The sequence below is a fragment of the Falco biarmicus genome, chromosome 3 (genome assembly GCF_023638135.1).
Source record: "Falco biarmicus isolate bFalBia1 chromosome 3, bFalBia1.pri, whole genome shotgun sequence".
NCBI lineage: Eukaryota > Metazoa > Chordata > Aves > Falconiformes > Falconidae > Falco > Falco biarmicus.
The window spans coordinates 106301118-106325719 of NC_079290.1; the positions used below are offsets into that span (position 1 = coordinate 106301118).

General features: G+C 49.4%; 1 protein-coding gene across 3 annotated transcripts in view; it reads left to right on the top strand.

The window, feature by feature from the left end:
• MEGF6 (multiple EGF like domains 6) overlaps positions 1–24602 on the top strand; it is a 107225-nt gene that overhangs the window by 62688 nt on the left and 19935 nt on the right. For all 3 annotated transcript variants that reach the window (XM_056332289.1, XM_056332290.1, XM_056332292.1), the window contains 10 exons: positions 4405–4527; positions 14512–14637; positions 15529–15651; positions 16063–16185; positions 18278–18415; positions 20322–20444; positions 21290–21412; positions 22518–22685; positions 22931–23062; positions 23189–23317. In XM_056332289.1, the coding sequence (XP_056188264.1) occupies positions 4405–4527; positions 14512–14637; positions 15529–15651; positions 16063–16185; positions 18278–18415; positions 20322–20444; positions 21290–21412; positions 22518–22685; positions 22931–23062; positions 23189–23317 (1308 nt within the window). The remainder of the gene's footprint in view (positions 1–4404; positions 4528–14511; positions 14638–15528; positions 15652–16062; positions 16186–18277; positions 18416–20321; positions 20445–21289; positions 21413–22517; positions 22686–22930; positions 23063–23188; positions 23318–24602) is intronic.

The following is a 24602-nucleotide window of genomic DNA, read 5'->3' on the forward strand; positions in this document are numbered from 1 at the left end:
CGTGCTACAAACCGCATCTCGCAAAGCATCACGTAAATTTTCGGGTCTTCATGCTGCCAAGATGTGCACTGAGGGCAACGTGACCCTTCACAGCGATGCTCTGTCCTGACCCCAGGAGGCAGCTCCTGCTGCTTCACAGTTTATATTCCTGGGTGAATCACTTGCTGGTGAGCCTTGTGCATGCCTGGGCAGGTTGGAGATGCTTCTGCTGGGGTGGCCGGTGGACCTGCCCCCTCCCCATCCCCGGGACCGATGCACTGCCCTTCCTCCATCCCAGGTCCTGCTGGGAAATACAGCTCTTGCCTCTTTGCTCTCTCTGTACTCTGTTGTCTGTTGCAGGGTGTGGGACAGACAGAAGTCCTGGGCTGCGGGATGGACCCTGATGCTTGGGCATGGCCGGGAAAGGGCTGCCCGGGGTGTCTGGTGGAGCGGGAGCAACTCCCATTCCCCAGCATGAGCTGCTGCTGTTGCTTAGGCAGGACAGAGTGATCCTCTCGGATCTAGCATGGGCTCCAGCACACCATCATTGCGGCTCCTTCTTTTTAGCAATGCCTTTCAGGTCACACCAGAAGAAACCCTGCTGCTTGACAGAGCCACGAGCAAGCTTTGGCTCCTCTCCCCTCTGCGAGTGCTCACGCAGCTGCTGTGGCATTCGCAGCCCATGGCTCCGTAGGCTGATGACCAAAAGCAATGGGTCTTGACCAGAAAATGCAAACTCCCTGTAGAGCATCCGCCTGGGAGGTGCCTCGTCTCTCTGCACGCTCATACCAGAGTTGGAATTGGTTTGGAAAAATTGCAGAGTTGCGTTATTTCCAAAGATGCAAACCTAAGATTTCTTGGGTGCTGACACTGCTGCCCTCCACTGCTGCGAAGGATGGGAGGTTCTGTTTTGGTCGCACCATCGTGGTAGTGTATGTCCGAAAATCTCTCAGTTACTGCAGAAGGAGATAAGCGAGGCTCCGGAGGGGGATGTGGCAGGTTGCGGGGACGGCGTGCGGTGGCGCAGGGATGGGTGTTTGTGCGGCAGGGGCAGGGCTGTCCGCTTTCTCCAGCCAAGGTGGGATGGGGCAGGGGGGGCTGTGGGGTGGGGACAGCCCTGGATAATACTGAGATTTAGAGGGTGAAAAAGAGAAAGTGGGAAGAGCAGATGTTTAGAGAGGAGATGTGTAATTACTGAGTATGAGTAATGGGGTGAAAGTAAGAAGTTTATTCAGCACATCACTAACTTTTTTGGACGGTAAATTCTCTGTGGTTTCAGATTAGAGTTGAAGGGAAGCAGTGGAACAGTCATTGAAATGCAGACCAAAAAACTTTATTACTCTATAAAATCTTCCCAAAGCCCGGTTTTCCTGTTCTTGACCTGAATAGAGCCAATTGTGTATATTAATACCTAATTCTGCCCATAGAGATGTTAAAAACCAAAAAAACCCGACAACGAAGAAAAGCAGTAGCACAAATGCAGTATATGGAACATGGCCGGGAAGCGGTGCCTGTGTTCCCGTGAGCTCTTTCGGGGACACAGCACCCATTGCTCACCGCAGTGGCTGGCCGGGCGCAGGGCTGGCTCTGCTTCCACCGTGCAGCCTGGGGACGTCGCTTTTCTCCTGGCCCTGGGCAGCTGCAGGAAGGGCAGTGCCTTTCCCTTGTGTGCTGTGCCATGAGCAGCACCATCCTCCTTCCCGTGAGCGATAGACCCTGGGCGATTTCCTCTCAGAGGCGTCGGACCTGAACACCCGAGCTCCAGCTTGGTGGGGCTGCTGGGGAGCTGCAGGGCTCGTGGGGACGCCTGCTCCAGTGGGTTCCCGATGAGCTTGCTGCTCTGCTGCGCGACTGGTGAGTGCATTGGCGGCTCTAGGGCTCAGTAGCATCCAAACTGTGTAAAGCCTTTGCAAAGGAAAATGATTTAATTAGAACTCAGTTGCTTTGACAGGCATCTCGGATTCATGCCGCAGCATTTTTTCCCTTGTGAAAAGCTGGTTTGGATTTGGGTTACACTTTGGAGAGCATCACTTAAAGCTTATGTTCCACCTCAAAAATCTATTCATTTTCCTGTCTTTAAAAATTAAGTGTCTTGGAAAAAAACAGGAAGAAAACACCAAAACCTTCTGTAATGCTGAGCAAAGGCCTGGCATTACAGAGATGATTGTTTTCTGCCAGGTTAATGACTGCCATGGGGAGCTCTGAAGTGGGAGCCCCGTGAGGCAGCAGGACATCAGAGGTCAAGTGGACACTGCTAGGACAGAAAGGGCAGAGGGGCATTCTCATTCCCTGACCTTAACTTTCAAAGCAGTGAGAAGCCTTCTAATGAAAAGTAACCTGATAAACAATCGTTATTTTTTTTATTACTGTGTGGCTCCAAAACACAGAGTCAAACAAGCTTCACCTTTCCAGCTTTGCTTCCCATTTTTCTTTGCTCCAGTCCATTTACTTGCTGCTAGCAGATTTTGTTGGTGATGAATCTGATTAACCTAAAATTAATCTCATTAACATAAAATTAATCTAATTAACATAAAACTTTAGCATTGGCTTTGGTCAAGGTTGCATTTCTCCCCCTCCTGTGGTTTTTACGTGCCACCCTGGCGGCAGCGGTGGCTGCAAGGGGGGGGGGGGAGGGCAGGGGAGCAGAGCAAGCGGAGCGATGCTTCGGGCAGGGGAGCAGATTGCTGGCGCGGAGCAAGGGTGAGGGTTGAGCAGGTTTTTGCACCGTGGAAATGTTTCTTTATCTTATTAGTAACAGCCATTGATGAAGCGGTGCTGGTTCCTTGCTCAGCTTGGCTCCGTAGTGTCCTGCTGCCTGCGTGACCCGCTCTGCCGTGCCAGCGGGAAATAGTTGTGCGTGCTGAAGACATCTTTGCAAAATGCAGACAGTGTGTAGAAACGCTAATAGACCCAAGGCTACTGAAATTTTCTCTCCATGGAAAAAGGAATTACTGGTTGGCTTTTGTGCTGGCAGCATCAATGTGATCTGGTCCCCCCTCAGACTGGAGATCTTTGATCCTTTCCAGTCTGAAAGATAGTGCACATGTATACGTGTACACACACAAATGGCAGGAATTAAGGAGCTGTGCAGCCATATCCGCAAACATCTCTATTATTTCTAATTATAGCCATATGAAAGAGTCTTATGTCTCAGAAACTTGAAATTGCCTTTGACAAGCTTCTGATACACATCTTAGTTAGCACCATGTAACTGGGCGCTCCAAACATTTTTACATTTCTTCTCAGTTCTGGAAGTTATTCCCAGCGCTTAAAGGCAGTGTAAGGTCTGTGAAACAGGAAGGGATCTCCCCTTTGGTAACACGCTGCCGTCTACCTCCCTGGTTTTGAAGCTCTGATAATAAGATGTAACAGGACTTTTTGTCTCATGGGCTAGTTCCTATTTCAGCTCTTGAAAGATGTCTCAGTGCTTGGCAGAAGATTTTGCTGGCTCAAAGGATGGTTTTGTTCAAGGACCTGTAGCTTTACCAAGAAACATGGACATGCAGAGTTACTGGCCCTACGGATTCCTTGTTGCCTCCGTTCTCCCGGGCTTGCTCCTGTCACAGGGCTGGGAGGAGAGGGCTGGGGACCTGTGGTCAGAGTCTCACCATTTGCATTCTGCAACATTTAGGGGTCCAGTTGGACTTCATCATGTTCTGAAGCATCGTATAATTATGAACAAATCCATTTTAATAACTTTCTCCAGGTATTAACACATTTTCTTTCTCGTCTCTGGTGATGCGTAGCAATTCTCAGCATAGCTTATCATTAGATACCCCAGATTTTGCTGCATTTCAGCAGCAGGTCAAGTGAGTTCCAGGTGCAAATGGTGTGAAATGCATTAAACGCTTTGCAAAACACTGAGATGAGAAGCACGGCAGTAAAACCTCTCACCTGTGACCCCTGGCTGAGCTCGGTGGAAGCCAGCTTCTGTGCTTCAAAAGGATGAGAACATCTGCTGCTGTGGCACCGCAGCATTGAACTTGGCTGTTTCGTATTGTTCCTCCTCACTTCGGTCTGTAACGTTAGCTGTTTGCTCCCACCGTTGATGGAAGTAATGGATGGACCAGCCCAGCCTGTTTTCCACATATAAAGAGTATGGAAGCGTAAAGTATTAATTAATCCACAATCTTAGAGCGAATGGGAAAAGTGACCATTGTGAGGTGAACGAGATGAAGGATGCTTTATGCTAATTGACAAATAAGATGCTTGATTTTTTTTTCTTTTTTTTCTTTACCCCCCACTGGTTGCATGCTTGTCCTTGAAATTTAAATAGCTTGACTGATTAAACAATGAAATGGCAATTCTGTTCCCTCTGCATTCCTTTCTCAAATGTGGAGTCAGTCAACAGAGGATAAATAATCCTGACTTCAGATACCGTCATGCCCACTTAATTGTTTTCCCCTCTTCCCTTTTCCTTTGCAGATGTTGACGAGTGCCAGGTCCACAATGGTGGCTGCCAGCACAGATGTGTGAACACCCTTGGATCTTATTACTGTGAATGCAAGCCAGGCTTTCGCCTGCACACAGATGGCAGGACCTGCATTGGTAAGTCACAGTCCTACGTTCTCAAGAATCTCTATTTCTTCACAGCCCTTTTGCTACCTGTGAATGTGTGGCATTGTACAAAAAGTGCCTACACCGGCTTCCCCGCTCACATCCATCCTCTCTGCAGGGAACTGTAGATGACAGTGATGGATTGCGAGTTCCTTTGTTTCTCAGGATCCTGGTAGTCTTCCCTAACGTGTTTCTGTTACTGGGTTCATAATGTTTGCTGTTCCTCAGCGTGGACATGTACAATTTTGACTTCTTTGCAGTTCCTGAGTTTATTCTGGTTCAGAAGTAACTTCCAGCTTCTGCTTTTGATACAGGATATATCAGATACAGCATTTTCAGAACAAATACATAAACTAGATGATGAAAAGGTTGAAGTTAGTCTCCATTTCTGCCTCGGCTGTTTCCCCAGTCTGCCCAGTATGCACTAGGTATGACAGACAAGTGAAAATAAGCATGGCTGTGTGTGGGGATGTGGCCATAATAATCCCCAAACCTGCTTCCCTGGGATGCTGGTCATGCGTCCGCTTGGACGGTGCGTGTCCAGACATTACAATTCAGATGCCAGGTTTGGCTTGCAGCTGCTTTCTGGGCCAATTTCTTCAGATTTTGTTGTTTGCCTGCCCCAGACTAGAGGCTCAGAGACACCAGGGTGGAGCTTGGAGTCTGCCTCCCAGCATCTGCTGCTGCTGTTGTTTTTATTAAACCACTTCTCTCTCACAGCTTTTTTTTGACACATTTTTCCATTTTTTGAGGGATATTTTCATGCAAGTGGAAAGAATTCCTGGGCGATGGTATTACAAAGGCCATTTGCTGTTTTATTTCTCAGAATATAGTCGTGTCCCAGAGTTTATTAAGAACGACTGTGTGAGCCTGTGTGTTGCAGCTGGGAATGGTGATGCAAGTAGAAAAAATGCCACCTAAGGAAGTGGTACCCACCATGCCCAGAGCAGCACAAATGGCACATCTTTCCGCAGCTGCCCCTGCTATATGACGATGCTGTAAGAGGCACAGTGAGACATGCCCTTATGGTGCAAGTTCACCCAGTGCCCTCTATTTCGCTGGAAAAATCCAGAAGCAAAAGGACCACAAGGTAAAGAAAAAAGCCAATTATTCCCAGCCCACTGCTCTAGCACTGAGCATCTAAACTTGTGTTGATGGCTATGCATTGCTGCTCTTTGCCTGTAAGCATGTATGCGGTTTGTCATCTAATAATTTTCTTTGTAATATGTAGTTCTTGGTTTTGTGGTATACAGTGGTTCTGCCGCCTCTGCCTCATAGAATAAAACATGAGGCAAACTGAAATGAGGATGTTCTCAGCAGGGTCAGCCCCAGAAGGTGAAGCAATTTCCAGAGGAAGTACAAAAGGGATCACTAGAGGGAGGAATCTCTTGTTCAAAAGCAATTTCCATCCTTTGCTTTCCTTCTTCAGGCTTACCTGCTGGTGTGGCTGCAACGTGTGGAGCATTTCTGCCGGGATCTGGGCAGGCAGGGCTTCCCTGCTCCGTGCAGCTTGCGCTGAGCACTGCAAACCTGCTTTGCATTAAACTTCTGAGCAAGTATTTGCCATAACGTGCACAGCATTGGAATTCATCTGCCAAAATTAAGGGGTCTCTATTCATGAAACCTGATCTACTACAGGAGTAACTTGGGCAGTTTCTGGAAGCTCTGGGGAGTGGAGCTGGCAGGATCTGCTGTTAGTTCAGTGGTGCCTGTACCCCTGTGATCCACAAAGTACACAGGAAAGTAGATGCAGACCAGGCAGGGTGAGTCAAAACTCTCGCTACGTAATTGTCCAATGCGGTTTCTAAAGTAACAACAGAGCAGACCTAAAAATCTGGCTTTCTCGCTTCAGGGCTGGTGGCTTTTGTTCTTTACGCTTTTGTGACAGAAGTGTGCGTATGTATCACACCTTTGTAATAGCTCTGTCCTAAGCTACTAAGCTGGTTGTGCGGAGGGGGAGGAGTAAGCATCTTTTTCTAGTAAAAGCTTGGGACAGAGCACAGACCTAGAGGTTACTCCTCTGCTGGGGTTTGTGGCTGCCCTCTGTGTACCCAAGATGTAAGGCTGCCTTGTGCCCCAGGTGCCCACGTGCCACGACTCCCCATCCTGACGCTTGTTCCCTGGTGAACAGCTCCCTGCCACTATGGATTCCATATGGTGGCTCTTGGTGCCGGAGCCCAGCAGCTGTCCTCCTGCATCTGCCAGCTGCACGGCAGCAGTCACGCGCAGCCCAGCGTGACGTGGTTTGAGTTGACACAGCCCTGATTTGTGTAAATACCGGTTATTGGTGCCCTTGGAACAAGCCCACCCCACAGCAGAGCCCTGGCGAGGGCAGCACCTTGGCTGGTGACAGCGGGGAGGCCACCAAGGGAATGCTTTCGCCCCCGGTTTGGTTGCTGCAGTGGGATGCGCTCTCCGGTTTCTTGCCTTCGCTGACGCTGGGGCAGCGTGCCTGTGAGCCTGGCAGCAGCTGTGGTCCGGTCAGGTGGCTTTCCATGGGTCACATTAGGGTAATCCCGAGCCCTTGAGCAAGCCCTCGCTTTCTGTGGTGTTTTCACAAGTACCCACAAGTGGTTCTTTCCTTTAGTGCTCCATCTACATAAATATTTACGCTGCAAAGGCAGAGGCTTTGCTCCAGTCTTGGAAATCCCACAGTTTTTATTAAGCTAGTATTGCTGAGGAGCTACCAGGCAGCGATGGCAGGGCACAGGCAGCAGCGAAGGCAGGAGGCTTTGCTCCACTTGCCTTCCCTCCACACTGCCACGCTGCTGTTTCAGGAGTGCTTTCCCAGCGCTGCTGGGGAAGAGGAAGGCATTTTCAATGCTGACCTTGAGGCCAGCTCCAACAGGAAGGCAGAACAACATGACTGAGCAGTGGAAAGCAGCATGAGCAGCCACCAAAGCCATAGGCACCAAGGTGTCCCCTGGAGCAGAGGAGCTTTTCAATGCCTTGGAGGCTGAGTGAGGGCAGTGCAGAGAGCAGGCATGATAGCCCCCTGTGTGGGGAGAAAAAAAGTTGAAATTCTACCTGGTAATGAGCTGCTGTATGGTTGTTGAATTGGTTGGTACCTGCGAGGAGATGGGTTGTGGTGCAGGGCAGGGCTGGAGCCGGAGCATGATGCAGCGTGGGTCAGAGCAGGTGTGTCAGGGCAGGTAACCACCGTCGCAAGGAGCAGAGCAGAGATGCTGCAGTGCCTGGCAGCTGCTTCCTCGGCTGCAGGTCAGTGGGGTTTGCTCAGGAGGGCCAGAACCATGTTTCTTCAGCCCTGTGAAGTTTCAGGCACTAACTTGACTTCAGCCAGGATAGTTTTTTTCCCTGCGTGGTTCCGAGGGATTAGGTTAACTGATAAAAGCTACATTTCTCTTCAGCTTGGGATATGCTTTGATTTTGCTGGACAGGTAAGATTCAGTGCTGCTAAAACAGAAAAAAAAAAAAAATGCCACTAACTAAAAAGAAGAGGCTAGGAACTGGAGATGGCGAGACTCTCCTGCCCATTCCTCTCTGCCCTCGGAGGCTGGCGAAGTGCTGCTGGTGGCCTGAGCCAGGGCTGCCAGCATGCTGGCACCTTGGGCTGGGTCAGGCGTGGAGATGGGCTTTGGGAAGCTGCTGGCAGCCCCAGCGAGCAGCAGCGCGAGCCAGGGAGCGTTCTGGAGACAGAAAAAGACTATTGCCGTGAAGTTTCTTGTTAAGGTCTGTAAAACCACGGATCTAATTCTTTAAATGTTTTCCGATCCCCACAAAAGCCGCAAAAGCTTCAATTAATTGGCAGCGCTGCCTGAAACGGGATGATCCTGAATTCCCCTGGGAGGCTGGTGGCCGTTAACCCCAGGAGTGCAGGACTGGGCGCAGAGCTCGCCTCTCCAGGGTGGACTCAGGGAGATTGGTCCTTTTCCACCTTCAGACCGAACTATTATTCCAAGCTTGTGATGGAAGGTTGAAGCTGATTTTATTCTGGAAGGTGTCAAAGAATTGGAAAACAGATGAAACCTTTTGCTACTTTCTTTTGATGGCTTTGCACCCTAGGTAACTGTTCACGTCTTTGTGTTTAGTATCGCAGATGGTAAAAAAGGCACAATGCAGGGAAGATCAGTAACAGTTTTCAGAAGTTACTTAGGCACCTTTAAAAGAAATTTCCTATGAAGTGTGTTGCAGCTCTGTGTAAATAGCTGCTTGGATTAGCCCTTGTGTTTTGTAGGATTGGAAGAAAGGTTTTGCCTTTAAAAGCATTTTTCTTCGAGGCCGTTAGTACCTTTTACAGCATGAACAGAGCTTGGCTCTCCACACAGGCCCACAGGGGATTCCTAAATCCCGCCTTTGACATGGCCTGGAGAACCAAGGGCAGTTGATGACAGACTCCCAGTGTCCCCGCACGCTCACACCTCAGGATCCCTTCCTTCCCTAGAGCTGTGTCTGCCCCTATCAGTCAGCATGGGAGCGAGGGGCTCCAAAAGCCTGACCGCGATTCCTGTGGTGCAGGAGTGGAATAAAAGCTTACAGCCAAGGCCAAGCTTTCGGCGTCAGGCTGTGATGTGTGAAAGCTGGGGTGTTAGGAGCCTGCAGGGGCTGCATCCCGCATCCTGCATCCTGCATCTCAGGGTGTGCCCATGCGACCCAAAAGGCAGCAGCAGCTCTCCGGGGTTAATGCGTACCTGGAACCGCTCTGGTGCCTGGGGCTCAGGAGAGCACAAAGAATGGCTTGAAGCCACTTCCCTGTGTCCTGCTCCTCTTGCAGAAGCTCTCAACCGTCATCGATGCTTTGGGTGAGCTGCAGCTCCATTGTGCGAGATTCTGTCGTTGCATCTTTGTTGTTCAAAGGTAGCAAGTCACTGATGATCTTAATGCAGAAGGGAGGGAGAAAAGGAGAAAAAAATCCTACTGAAAGTGAAACAGAACAAAACGAGTCATTGGACGTCCTGAAATTACCTCTCTTTATCAGAACCACATGGGCGGGAGGCAGGAAGCTGACATCTTCAGGTCCTTCTCTGCTGTTTCAGCAGAGGGATGAAATCCAGTCCAAGGCAAAGAATTTAATCTGAGCCAATTGCTTTTGTTGGCCTGCAGAGTAGCGAGATGGTCTGTATTAACACACAACATGTTTCTGGAAATTGTCTGAGGTTAGAATAAATCAGTTTGGGATTACATGATGTATCCCCATTAAGAGTACTTCAAATGAAGGAATCTCAAATATAGCAGCAATTTATACGGCGTGCAGAAGGACTATGCTGTAAGGTCTGTGGGTTCGAACTGTGCGCGGAGGGTGACCGCCCGTATGGGCTTTGCAGAGTTTTTCCATTTGCACGCGCTGTACAGACAGCTTGCACGTCTCAGAAAGTCTGACCTTTTCTTTGTCCAGTGGCACGTTTCTCAGCTGTTTCTCAGAATCGATGGTTTTGTGTGACGCTGCAAAAGGAAATGTTGTGCTCAGTTCTACTTACAGCCGCTTACAGTTACTTTTAAAGTATTAGCTCACCGCCGGCCGGTTACACGGATCTGAAGGGAAGTTAAGTGGAGGAGCCCAAGTCAGCCCAAGCGAAGCGTTACCCCCACCTCGCTGTGGCACGACGGTTACGCTCTGGGTTTGTGAGGATGCTGCAGACCCACACACTGGTCTCTGCCACTGAGCCCCGGGGACAAGCGGGGAGAGACACAGAAGGAGCGCATGCTGACGGCGGGGGGTTGGTAACGGCCCTTGGGCTGAGTGAGGGGGTCCCAGGGTGTCTCAGCGTACCTACAGGGGCTGGGGTCAGCTCTTCCCAGTCCGAGGAGGTCAGCTGGATGTACAGAGCTTGGGTAGCTTGGTTATTAGATTGACTCCTGTGTTAGGCTGCTGCTTTGTAGCCTCACTTCCCATATGCAGCTGGTAAAAACGACGTCCTTTTCCTCCCTTTTTATCTGTTTCCTGGGCCTGAGAGGGTCAGAATGTAGGAGTTAGCATCTTTCAGCAGCACTGCACTCCCTTCAGACAGAGGGGATGGAAGTAATGTCCCTTTTGCAGACGATGAAATATCATCTGCGGAAAATCTGTCTGAGCTTTAATTACAAAAGTCTGTGTGATGTACAAGATGACACTGGATTTGGCAACGCTGTCACAGAAATGTTAATCTCGGGAAAGCATCTGGGAATGGAAATATTTTTAGAGTGGTTCTGTAAACAGAAAAAAAGAGCAGTAATTAAAGCAAGGCCAGCAGTGAGGTCTGCTGGCTGTTAACTCTGCGAGAAGCCAGCTAAGGAGACCAGAATTAGAAGGCCCTTGCTTTGATGGAAAGACACCCAGAACAATTTTAACACATTTTCATTTGTTTCATCTGATTATTCCTGATTGTTAAATTTAATTAGTCTGTATCTTAGCAAAATGGTGGTACTGCACAAGCAGCCTTGCCAGTCTGTGCAGCATGAGCAGCTCTGCGACGCTGCAGGATGCAATTGCTTTGCTTGCTGCGTCGTGTGCGTGCCACCAGCGCTGTGTAGCTTACGAGCACCGTATAGCCGGTGATGCCAGCCACTTCTTCCCTGTGCGTGAATCTCTTGGCAGAGAAGGGCTTCTGGTTCCCATTACCCGTAGTGGTCTGGAACGTGCCCACCATGGCTGAGACAGCAGTGTGCGCTGGCCCCTTCGTCATCGTGTGCAATCGCAGAATGGAGAGGCTCAGATGGGGTTATTAGTCTTGAAGAGGATATTTGCTAGCAAATAAGCTGTACTAAAGAAACACAGGAGGAAACAATGCTCTACAAGACCCCTGTGCTCTCAGTGCTTCACCTTTTATGTTCTCTTAGTGGCCGGCAGACGGCCTTGGTTAAGATCGGCACAAGCGGTTCAGGCACTCGGTTGTGTGTGCCTGGCCAGCACCTTGGCCAAGGAGGACCCACTGGACCAGGACCGCGTGTCCCTTCCGTTGCGTCCGTATCCTCCTCCAGCTGCTCGCAGTGCCCAAGCGTTGCCACGTCCCACGTGTCGAGTGCCTGAAGATTCCTCTGCCGTCCAGGAGCAGCTTTTGCCCTTGCAAAGCTCCATCAGTTGGTGGGTGCCGGCAGCATGCCTTGGTGCGTGGGTCGGTGCAACCCGGAGAGACACGCTGAGCTTAGTGTGTAGAAGTAACGCTTTTGGAAAGGCTGCTGTGTCCAGACTTGACAGGATTTCTGCCTGCTTACATATTGTAGGTTAAAGAAGAACCCGGACATGAGTTTTTTCCACTCTGAAATGTTGTCTTTTAGGGGTATGCAAGGAGGGCGGTTATTTAGACTGCAAATCCATACAAATAACTGCATACTAGGAGGTTATTTTAGATGTAAGATGCATTGGCTAGTTACACATTGGCCCAGTAGTTTTCCCATATGAAGGAATATTTTGGCAGGCATTAGCATAGTCTTACTTTATTTTTTTTTAAAAAAAAGAACACTCCAACAAGCACATTATTTATGGGTATTTCTGAATATATGTTATTAAACACTTTAATATATCAGAATTTTCTAAAATGACCACCCATCTCTGCTAAAGCTTAAGTACTGTAACTCTGACCCATAACTTTTCCGGAACGTTGAGCATTTCTGTTGTTTCCTTCCAAATGGATTTGGAAACAATGTCAGCACAACTAACATAAACTGATAGGTTTTGCTCCAGCTGTACGTTGTGTATGGCAGTACTTCGACTCTATTAAGTTGCTTTAATTCCCCTAAATGTTGTTTAAGTAATTAGAGGCATACAATGGGAAGTTGGTTTTTAAAAGTTTGAAATGCGAATGCTCCTCAGCTCTGAGTCAAGGCATAGTGTTTGGAAGGGAACTGCTTGCAGAAAAAAATATATGAATATACTGTTCTGCCTTTTATCTTCCTCCTGTGCCAAATGTTTGTTTGTCACTAATATACAAGACAGGCTTAATCAAATTACTTGCTGTGCTTTCTCTATAGGAAATATTCCTTTGAGTGCCTGGCAGAGCAGTGCCGCATGCCTGCCTGTTGCAGGGCGTTGGTACCTGATGGTGGGCTGCATGCATGATGCACCTGATGATGGTGCCTGCAGCCCACCCGCTCATCTGTGCCCCACACATGGGTGTTTGACAGACCCAGCTTGCCCTGGGATTCAGAGACCTTGTTAAAAGTCAGAGGCATTTACTAGCGTATGCTTTCTAGGCTCGCCTGCTTAGCAAAACTCTCGAGGTTGTTGAGGGCACTGTGATTACCTGAAGTGCTAGTTTGTGGAGAGATGTTTTTCATTAGAGATATTTTTAGCTTGCTTATAAGATTCCTCAGAGTCAGCACATTAGTTTACTCTGGAGTTTGAAAAACAGGTCAGAAATGTGTGATACCACAACTCATCGTACCATTCTGCTTATGGAAACCAGGTCTGGGTTTCCATCCCACACCATGGCTGGGTTTTAGCCGTGTTGCACCCACACAGCTTTGATGTGCAGCACACGGTGCGTTTCGTGCACGTTCGTGTCTCCTGAGTGGAGGAACAGGCTTTAAAGGCCGATTTCCCAGCTCCCCCGTAAGGGACACCTGTCTTTGCAGCAGTCTCAGTCTCTGAGATGCTCACAGATTTAGGAGTAGGCTAACTCAAGAGTCATGCAATGGTCCAAGAGGAGGCTTCATCACTTTGGAGATATGTAGTTACCCTGAGATGACTTATCTACCAGAGTCCATGAATTCCATTCTGGAAAGTCCTTCCCTGCTCTGTTTTCTGGCTCAAATTTCTCCTGGATACAACAAGGTCAGTGGTCCTGGATAGCTGCAGCCTAGTAAAAATAAGCAGGCAAACTGCCCGCTTGCCGGTGGCAAGGTGCACACATCTCCCATTAAACATCGTGCTTTTGGTGCTTATCCTGCAGAGAAGTCCCAGATTATAAGAACAGAAAGTGGGGAGGAGAAGGCTATTTTAGGGCTGATTAACGATAGCAAACTTATAAAGATAGTCCACGTGTTTGGTCATAAGATCTGTTTTCTGCCGTAGCCTAGGCAAAGCCTTCTGTTTTCTGACTGTTTGAAATCCTTTGGGCAGGAAAGCGCCTTGCGCAAGGCCACACAGAAACGCTGTGGCACGGCCAGGAACACCAGTTGGGAATCTCAATTCCCAGTCCTGGCTGCACTTCAGATGAAATCACGGTTCCCACCAGCGTATCTCTGTGCTCAGCTGCACTGCTGGTGACAGCATCAGTTACTTGCAGTGTGGATGAGCACATGTCCTGGCTTGCGTGTAGAAATCTCCTAGTCAAAGCACTGAGCTGGGGGTTATAACACCTGATCGAGGTGCAGACATGCAGGATGCATCTTAAAATATTTTTCCTTAAACGTTCCCAGAAGAACTGATGGTACCAGCTGGGCTTTGCATGGTGAAGTCAGCGTCTTTTGCACGTCATGGAGGCAGAAACTTAGTGTTCCGTATCGTTTTGTTACAGGGAAACCTGAGTACACCAGAGTGCAACTCTGAGCAGTAATTAAGCTAAAGTAGTGGTGGCATTGCACCTGCAGTGACTGCCTTTGAATAAAAGTACGAGGATTTTGGCAATAACGCAGTGCGGAAGCGTGCTTGCCGACACGGGCACCCTTCGGAGAGGGCAGGTCCCTGTTAGGAAGCATGCCGCTTGTCACCTTCCCTCCTGTGTGACGCCACGGAGGACCTAGCCCAGACTCCCACATCCCGGTCTCACCTCCCAGGATTGCTGCTGGGATCTTCTTTTGCAGAAAAGAGTGATTTTAAGCTGCTATACGACACTGTTGAGCCAATTTTACCTTTAAAGAAAAGGGGCCCCATCTGGAGGGGGTCCGGTGACCTCTCTCGTGTGCTGCACACAGATTTTTGCAGCAACAGCTCACCTTTAGCACAGCTCTGGCTTTAGCCCAGGTTGAATATGCCCCAATTTTAAATTCTCATTAGCAGGACTCTGTGTCAGCGTGTGCAATTTGCCCTGGTCCTGTGCAGGAGACTTGTCCAGGTGCCATTATTTTTGCGACAAATACTCATGTCCCTTTGTCTCGTAGCTGTGAACACGTGTGCCCTGAACAACGGTGGCTGCGAACACGACTGCGTGCAGGTGACGCTGGCACAGCACCAGTGCCGGTGCCGGCACAATTACCAGCTGCAGGAAGACGGCAAACGCTGCGTCCGTGAGTCCCCTCGGGCACGCACGGGGGGCTGGGGAGGCAGAGCTGAGCTTTGGCCTTTTTTTTCATGGGTGGCTGAGGGGTGGGGGGAATAGGGAGCACGCACTCGCACACTCAGATGTCAAAACAGAGCACTCTGCAGTGCTTCTCCCCAGTAAGAACTCTGCGTGTTATGTTGTGGTTCTATTCTGCAGTTTATTCGCAAAGGCTAGGAAGAGCTGAAGGAGCGTAGCCAACAAAAATGAGGTTGTACGAAGGCGCGTGCTTCTGGAAAAGTGAAGGACAGCAACATGTCGCAGCAGGACGGGATCTTCTCCCCCTGCTTGCAACTTTCTGGCTGACCTGTGCTCAGCTGCAGGAGGGAGAGAAACTGAAGGGGACAGAGAGCAGAAATTTAATCTTCTCATTCATAGCAGCTGGTATTCAAGAAGTAGTAGGAGGGAAGTATTTAGCTGTGAAGTTGCTAAGGGAAAAGGAACAACTGGGATGTTAAAACCACAGCCAGTGGTAGGGGATTGTAGCATCTGTCCAGGTCCTGGAGCAGGTCAGGGATTGGCAGAACCTCCCGACAGGAGCACTGGAAGCAAATTTGCCTGGCGCTTGCTCTGTAATCTCTACAGAGGGACGTGCCCCTGCCAAGCTTCTGCTGGAAAGGTTTTACACAGATCAGTGCCTGCCTTTTGCAGGATCTTGCACCACGTAAATCCTCCTGCCAGGATGCAGCAGCACACAGAGAGCAGCAGCAGGGGCTTTCTGTCTGGTGGAGAATGGTCTTTCACAGATGCAGACTTTTTTGCTAGAAACTGCTCGATGCTCTGTTCTTCCATAAGCGTAATGCCAGCAAGAGCTCGGACTGGTATGCAATAAGCCTGCCTCTTCTGCTTTGACCTGCAGTGAGGAACCCCTGCAGCGACAGGAACGGGGGCTGCATGCACCGGTGCCACAACCACCACGGAACTGCCCGCTGTGAGTGCCACCCTGGCTACCGGCTGGCACCCGACAGCAGGGCCTGTGAGGGTAAGCGCCTGCGGCAAAGCTTCCACGGAGAAAAACAACTGATGGGGGAGAATAGTGCTCAGCAGTAGCAGCTGTCAGCGTCTGTGAATTTACGAGTGAGGCACAAGCCTTCTTGGGGGTGGCATGAGAGCGCTCAGCTGATGTCTGTCCAAGAGCCCTGCTCAAGTTCTCTGGAACAACACTTGAGTTTCATGTGATCCAGCTTCCCAGGAAGCTTCACAGCAATTCTGAACTCTTAACTCTGTTTCTCTGTTGGCCTGGACACCAGTGAAGAATTTAGGGTGTGAAAAACTGGTGAAGAATTTAGGGTGCAAAATACCGGTGAAAAACTTGATGATGGTAACAATCATCCCTTTGAAAGAATGTTGATGGTTCAGCCTGCTTTGCTTATTGATTGCTCATCTCTTGCAGACGTGAATGAGTGTACGACTGGGCTGGCCATGTGTGCACACCAGTGTCTCAACACTCGCGGCTCCTTTAAGTGCACCTGTAACCCAGGCTACGAGCTGGGGGCGGACAGCAGGCAATGCTATCGTGAGTACTGCATGCAGGACCCCCTCTCAGGCAGGGATGGGAGGTGGGTTTGCTTCTGCAGGCAAGTGTTTGTGCACTATCCTCTGTGAATTGGTGGGGCCAAGTTATAGCAATTTCTTTTCTTTTTTTTTTTTGAAGGATTTCACAAGCAGGTTTGGGACTGTTTACTCTCCACCAAGATAAAAAAGTTTGTCTGATCTTTAAAATTACCATGAAGCTACTTTTCCTTGTTTAGGCAATGTATTTGGAGCCATTTGGCTCCAAATAGGCCAAGTTCTGCTCTTGGGGACTTTGCTGGACCAGTTCAGGCAGCTGCAGATGTGTCACTGAAGAAGGAATTGAGCTAGTGAAGTGATTGCATCTGCTCCCATCAAGAAAAAAATAAACACTATTATGCAAGAATAAGCCAGATTGCCTGAACGTCTGTTCAGCTAATACACATCAGCGGGGACAGCCCAAAGCAGAGCTATTGGCATTTAGCACTAGCACCCCCTTACAGATGAAAGCCACCATGGTAGTCCCAGTGCTGGCAGCTGGTGTTACTGGAACCCGTGATGCTCCACTTCTGCAGCAGCTCTCACTGTGAGCCTGCCAAGGGCATGAGGGGAAGGCTGTGCAGACCATAAATGGGTCTTGAAAGGCATCAAACAGAGCAATGCACGGAGCTAGACTGATGACATGCTATGTAACAACCTAAGCACACACACACCTTTCTTTCTAGGAACATGGTTTCTTTCACACTGCATATTCTGTGAAAGAAAATGCCGTAGCTCAGTTTCATGTGCAACAGCACATTTATTTTCAGCTGCTGGGGCGAAGGTGTGTGATTGCCAGCAAGGCTTACAGAGGATAGGGTTCGGAAGCCAGGTCTATGCCTAATGCATCCTACCTCCTCACCTAGCCCTGTGACTGTGCAGGAGGGAAGATCACCCTCTGTGGCTTCAGCTAGCTGGCCGACCGGTGACAAAAAGCTTAGCTTCATTGCTACTCAAGTCTTGGTTTTCCAAGTAAGCCCCTGGTAAGAGATGCTAACCCTGGAGGGTCACTTGACATCAGGGACAGTGGAAGCACAAGCCCCACTCATGTTTGGACGTGGCTTCTCCAGTTGTCACGACTCATTGCCATAACATCGACAATACCTCTACTTAGGTGCCAGCTATAGAATTAAGTAGTGTTCTTGTATGGGAAGTGTTTCTCCTTGCCCCTTCTAGCATGTTTCTAATGCAAAACTCTGGTTGTCTTGCATTAATGAGAAAAGGAAAGATAGACTATATTCATGGTGTGAAATCTGGAAGATAGTCTTCCACCAGGGCACAGCTTTTGGTTTTGACGCACACAGATCCATTGGGAAGGATCAAGCTCCCCTTCTTTCATCCTCCTTGGGTCTGAACACACCAAAAACTCAAAAATGTTCTTGAAGGCAGAAATTATATTCCTGAGGTTCAGGACTGAGTCAAAGCTCCATGGTACAAGTTCTTTTTAGTTTAAGAAAGCTTAATTGACTAGACAAGTTTACATAAACTTTGCCAAGCTAAGAAGATATATGGCTGCTATTGATGTTTGCGCCTACCATTTTTGACGTGTCAGTAACTAACATTTCTAGCTGTAGGCATCTGGATGTTTCCATAGTTAGCTGCATTCTGCTGCTCCCATTTCTAGCTGGCATCAGAACAGCTCTGTACTCACAAAGACCGAGCCAACTTTCAGTTGGCAGCACATACTGCAGCTTGTCAGGAATGGGAGCAGTTTTGTCTGCAGTCTGGTTCATCTCAGAGATTGTCCAGAGCCTGCTCCGCCAGTCTGTCCCTAAGAGGCTACGTGGGGCGTTGCCTGGGATCCATCCATTTATTTTTATACATCACTTCCCAGCCCAACGGTGGCCTCTGTGCAAAACTATTTTCATCCTTCCCCCACTGTGGAGCACTTCTCAGCAGGGCTGTTCGCACACAAATGTGCATGCGAGGAGCTGGGCTGGAAGCTGCCGTGTGGGTACCTGCTTGAGGGCAGCACCGAGGGAAGGCTGGGGCAGCCAGTATGTACAGACGGATGTGCAGCACATGCTGCAGGATCCTAACCGGTGTGCCTTTTCCAGGGATAGAAATGGAGATTGTGAACAGTTGTGAAGCCAGCAACGGTGGCTGTTCCCATACGTGCCACCACACCAGCTCTGGCCCAGTCTGTACCTGTAACTTTGGCTATCGGCTCGAAGAGGACCAGAAGACATGCACTGGTAAGGCAAGGGAAAAGGTACATAATCTTGTCTTTACAAGTACATCTCGTAACGATGAGGACCTCCGTGTGTTAGCTACTTTGTGTATGTGCACTACAAAAAGGTTAACCAGGCTAGAAACAGATGCAAAGGGAAAGGAGGTGAGATACTGCTGTGCTTGGAATCCTCAAAGCTGTGCTCAAGGACCTCCCTGGACACTAACTCTTGACTTCAGGACTAGTTAATTCGTGCCTGCTGAAACTGATCTAAGGCAGCATTGGCAGATACGGAGACTAGCATCTCAGATGCCTATAAGCCTACATCTGGAAGGGATGATACTCAAAATGTACCATCCTGCCTGTTATCTCCATGTAATTTGAGTAAATGACTGATGTGGATGAGTCACTATGTGCAAGCCAAGCTACATAGTTCAGCCCCATCCGGTTCTATAAATATGTGTTGATGGAGAGGTAAGGGTGAAATGCACCTCGAGCTCTGTAAATGCTACACAGCTGAGGCATGCACTTTATATTGCATTACTGAGCCCCTTGCAGCAAATAACCTAGTCAGAATCCCACTGTAATGCTCAGTAGCCAGACATTTACTTCACCGGTGTGTCAGGCTGTTGTTTACGTCTGTGCTCACGATAGGGCTGTGGTTTACACCTTGCTTACGATAGGGCTGTGGTTTACGTCGTGCTCACGATAGGGCTGTGGCTCAGGCTTGCCCAGCAAGGCTGGGGGAATGTTTCCATCCTTCAGGCAGTCCAAAGCTGTAAGAAACCCTGGCGCCCTTCCTGCAGGTTAGTTTGAGGCACTTATACCTAGAGACAGATATACCTATACTTTCTAGAAAACCAGCAAATAAGAGGCTGCTAGCAAAGAGTGACAGTGTTTAGTGATGCAAAACCATACTCACATATTTCCATGCAGTGTAGAGTTGCAGTTCATCTTACCCAGGAAGTAATTCTTGAATTTGTTCCGTCTTTGTTCAGTACCACCTTCTTCCTGCAGTTTTCAAGGGGCACGGCGGTCCAGGGCATCTGTTAGGGATGGATTCGCTCCTCAGCAGGCTGCCGCAGGCACCCACAGTTCTTGTGCAAAGAGGGGCAATTCCTGTGCCGGAGGAGAGGGACCCAAAATCCTCAGGATACTGGCTTTCCTCCGTGGCTCTGAGGAAGCAGTAGGAGCTGTCTCCATATAGCATCACGAGATGGGAGCAAAAAAGGCAGGACCGGAACTGAAGTCTACCCTGAAAGATCATTATTCCTTTGCATGCTACGACGCCTGGTAAACTTTCTGTAGCCCAGCAGTGCTCTTTGTTTTCCTGCTAGATACCTCCTTGGTCCAGCCTCCTCCACTGGTAGGGGGATGCTTCACAAACCCCTCTACTGCACGGGCACTGCGGTAATTCCACTTCACAGCAGACAAATGGAGTCACATAAATACAAGGGGCTTGAAATGTCAAGCTGCAGGAGCTCTGCTTTCTCCAGGTTATCTAGACCCATCCTTCAGAGACTTCACTCAGTTTGTAGGAACCATGCAGACCTCAACCATCTCCAAACTCAGCATCAGTATTTTTAACAGGGTAAATCAGAAACAAGAGCCAGTATTACAGTTGGAATCTTCCCCCTGTTTGTAAGTACACAAAGCCTTTAACAACAATCTTGAGCTGAAAATCACAATTATCTTCCCACAGGCCTCTAGGATTCAGGACTCCTCCTTGGCTGGGGAGCACATTGCAGAGGATGATCCATTAACATAAGCCTCACTCATTTCAAGAGGAAAACAAGACTACTAGCTCAGGGTTTGGCAGTCAGATCAGTAAAATCTTCCCAGAACTAGTCACGGAGCAGTTTTAACAAGTAGTATCACCACTGCAAAGCTAGACATGCATTAACATCCAGTGCCCTTCGCTTTTTGTTTAGATATCAATGAATGTGATGATGGTTCTCACTGCTGTCAGCAAGACTGTTACAATTATCCTGGAGGCTACGAGTGTGCCTGCTATGCTGGATACAGGCTCAGCACGGACGGCTGCGGGTGTGATGGTAAGCAGAAATATCTAGCTGGATTCCCGCAAGTAAACCAGCAACGCCACGGTCCTCAGCCTCGCCGCAAGGCAGGAGAGATACACGGAACAGGTTCCACTAATCTTGGTTTTCTGTATTTTGTCAGCCTCCTCAGTTTGCTTAGAGCTAAGGCAACTCAGCTATTCTAACCCATATGCTAGTCCAGCACAACTGAAGAGTAGTGATGGGGCTTTTAAACACATGGCGTTATCCCAGTTCGAATTCCAAGGGAGTTGGTCCAGGTCTGACTCCATTAATTCACAGAAATCAATTTATGTTCAACCCCAGAGGCTAACATTGCCCATCATTTTCACCCAAGAGATACAGGAAAATAAATGTGTCTGTAGAAAATATGCTAAGACAGCGACTAACACAAGCTTTTAAGAAAACAAGGAATTGTCCTACCTGGTTTCAAACAGCCAGGTGTTTCTTCCCGTTTCTCCCAGCTTGTGCCAGTTTTCCTGTCAGCTCTCTGATGAGTTGCCTTCTTAGCAGTAACAATGTGGGGCTGTTCCTCCTAATGAGTTGTTCTCACTACCAAAGTTCTCCGTAATATTTCCCAGGTGAAAATCCAAGCTGACCTACCTGTTTCTACAAAATTAGTGGGAGACATGAACTGAAACTCAGCATATGGTACTGAAACCCAGGGCTCCCTCAGACACTTTGGGTGGTTTCACTCAATTTCTAGAGTCAGGTGGCTTGACATAACTAGTGGTGAGGATGCCACCAACCTGCTTGCTGACCTGTGGACAGGAATATATCTGCCCCCCGGTCCTGTACAGAGGCTCCGCTCTCATTACACTGCCATATCCCATGTTTTTCAGATGTGGATGAGTGCTCTTCAGATAACGGTGGATGTGAACACATATGCCAGAACCAGCTAGGGTCTTTCCAGTGTGGCTGCGAGATCGGACACAGGCTGGATGAGGACCGAAGGAGCTGTGTCTGTAAGTGCGACGCCTGCGCTGCCGCGTGGTCGAGCAGCAGGCTGCCCCCCAGCACAGCCCCCCGCACGCAGCCCGGGCCAGTGTGGGCTTGAGCTCTTTAGCCCTGCACACCACCTTTTCCACAGCACTTAACTACTGATAGCAGTGGAAATGACTCGCACCACCAGCAGAAAGCTTTCCCCTGACAGGGCCAGTCCTATTTCAGCCACGTTACACAGCGTGGCGAGAGCTCCACGTTAACCTAAGTACTGGAGTCCTTTCCACGGTCGCCAGCCTCTACGGTTTTTCCTTGTAAGAAATAACAGATTATTGTTTTTTTTAAGCAGTAGTGCCTTTATCCCACCACCAAACACACTATTACCCAACTTACTTAGGGCAGCCACCACGTCACTCCATCTGATGACCCCCAGCAGTGTTGTCCAGGTTCCTGGAGAGGCTTCCCGAAAGCTGGATCCAGAAGAGCAGCACTCAGTACCTCACTGCTCTGGCAAAATGCCTGAGCATCCTCCAGCCCCTCTGGCTTTTACCAGCTCTGGCTCTGCAGCACCTGCCCCGGCTCCCAAGGGTGCCTGTGCATCCCTTGGCTGCCCGATTTTTAACCCCACAAGGGAAGGAAACCTTTAGCCATACCTGATAGATACTCCTTCCGAAAGGAGAACCAAGCTGAAATGCTTCGTTTTGTTACATGGGTGGTCTTGTTTAATTTTCCACGAAAGAGTTAAGTTGCCTGAAAACCCAAAGAAGCTGAGCGGTCTGGGCAGAATGACAGCAGGGCAAAGGTGATGGGATGCGTGCGAGCTCAGGATCCTGAGAAGCCAGAGCTGTGTCAAGGTTAAGATCAAAGCTTCACCTGTAGATTTTGAAGTCACTTAGCTGGCCCGTGCTTATTCTAGCCAAAACAAGCAAACAAATTGCAAAAATGTTGGAGGTGTCAATGCAGAGAGAGATCAGTGGTGCCAACCATGCCAAACCAGATGCGCCGCCCCTGTATAGATACTTCGGCTTTCCCTTTCCTATTACAGAGGTTCTGTCCTGCCATTCACCTCTTAGAGATCTTGTCTCTTCTCCCACTCTGACACTGTCATCTCTGTGACTGCCTCCCTAGCTATAGAGGACCCTGTGGAAGCTCTGGATAGTCGGCGCCCCGTTATCCGCCCAATCCCTCATGTCGCAATCCTGCGAGATGAATTTACCCAGCTCTTTAATGACGACTATGAAGATGAGGAGGAAGAGATGGAAGCAAGAGGAGAGCACACACTTTCAGAAAAATTTGGTGGGCATTTTGCAGCAGTGGTAGCTGGCATAACTTGCCTGGAAGTCTTCAGAATTAACCATGCATGCTGGGTTGTTTATTTGCCTGTGTCGAGTGCCTTGTTTGTGTACACAGAACCTGTGTTACAGCACAGGTGCGTTAGCTTTGCCACAGCCTGAACATGGTGGGGGTTCTCTGCCCAAAGTCTCCGAGATGCTGAGGCAGGCTTGGGGAGGGCCCCTCACCCGCAGTGCCTCTCGTTGCAGTCTGCCTGGAGCACACGTTCGGCCCCGACTGCAGCCTGACGTGTGAGGACTGCCAAAACGGAGCCACGTGCAACGCAGAGGAGACCAGCTGCGACTGTCCGGCAGGCTGGACCGGCATCCTCTGCAACCAGAGTGAGTGATGCTGGAGGGCAGCGGGCGAGACGGCTCTTCTGGCCCCTGCTGTGGGATGCAGGGAGGCAGTGGCTGCATGCGGGGCTGCGGCAGCCACCTGAGCCTCGCCTCTCTCTCTCGCCCCAGCTTGCCCAGCCGGCACCTTCGGGAGGAACTGCAGCCTGGCGTGCCGCTGCCAGAACGGCGGCACCTGCGACCCCGCCACGGGCGCCTGCCGCTGCCCACCTGGGGTGGCTGGCGAGCTCTGCCAAGACGGTAAGCCCGCGGCTCTCCATCGCTGTCCCCTTCCTGCGCACCACAGCCGTGGCGAGGCGCAGGGACCTGGTGGGGCACGGGGTGTCTCACCTCGCCAGGACGGCACCTCTGTGGGGTCCCAAAATCCGGCACCAAACACAGGGGCCTCCCTTGCAGTTTTCTTCCTAAAACGTTTTCCTGCAAGAAAATGGCAATATTCCTGAGCTGCCAGTTGCAAGTGATGTTCCCCAGCCTGCGGCAGTAGCTCATTTCTGTTTCAACGCGTAGAGCGTTTGCTGTAATTTGATAAATGGCTCTTACAGCCATCTCTGACGCCACTCTTTGATGTTCCCGTTGTGCTTCTCTGAACCCTTCAAGTGTTTTCCATGGAATGCCTTACACCGGTCCCTTTGTAGCTGTTCACTGAAAGCATCTTCTAACTCTTTTGTGGAACCATCCCAGCACAAGTGGCTCTGACACATCCCTGCTCCATCTGACTCGCTGGGTCACCTAGTCTTGCGTGGAAAAATGTTTTAATAAGGAAAAGATGATAAAGGGCATTCTTCACCCACAAAGTGGTGCTCCAGGTAGCATGCCTTGTCTTTGCACTGGAAGACCTTTGCAGTCCCCAGCAATGACCGCGAGCAGCCATCTGTCCGTATTACACCATGACACAGAAAAGGAAGTCGAAAGCGGACATTCAGCGGTGAATGTACAGAACCGCGGAGGTTTCTTCTGCTGAAGAAAAACCAAAGAATCGAAAAGTTGTGACAACAGTAGTTACCCAAAGTACCCAACAGAGCTGTCATTGGCTGTTGGTATTTGTTTCTTGCTCCCAAAGAGTTAAAATCTGGGGGACATAATCTGAAAACACAGAAAAAATGAGCCAGTAAGAGCCTGAGACAAAACGACTTTAGACAAGTGGTTAGGAGCATATGGGAACTATTACTGGAGGAGACCAAAGCAGAATGTAAATGAATGTGAGAGATACCCCAACCTTTTCTTTCAGTAGGAAGGAGGTGATTGAGGGGTACAGAGAGAAAACAGGAAGGTAGGTTTAAAATAAACAACAAAGAACTGATCTGGTGTCCCAGGGTGGCATTTCCTCCGCTTAAACTGTCTGTGCTGTTCTTTTTGTAGGGGAGGAGGCACATGCTGCCTGGACAGATGGTGGCCGGAGCTTTCTGCTGACACAGTCTGGCTGCCATGTGCTTCTAATAGTGAGATCTTTAGCATAACAGAGAAAGGACAGTAAATTTATTCCTTTAATAGTGCAAATATCACTGTTACTTACCAATAGGAACAG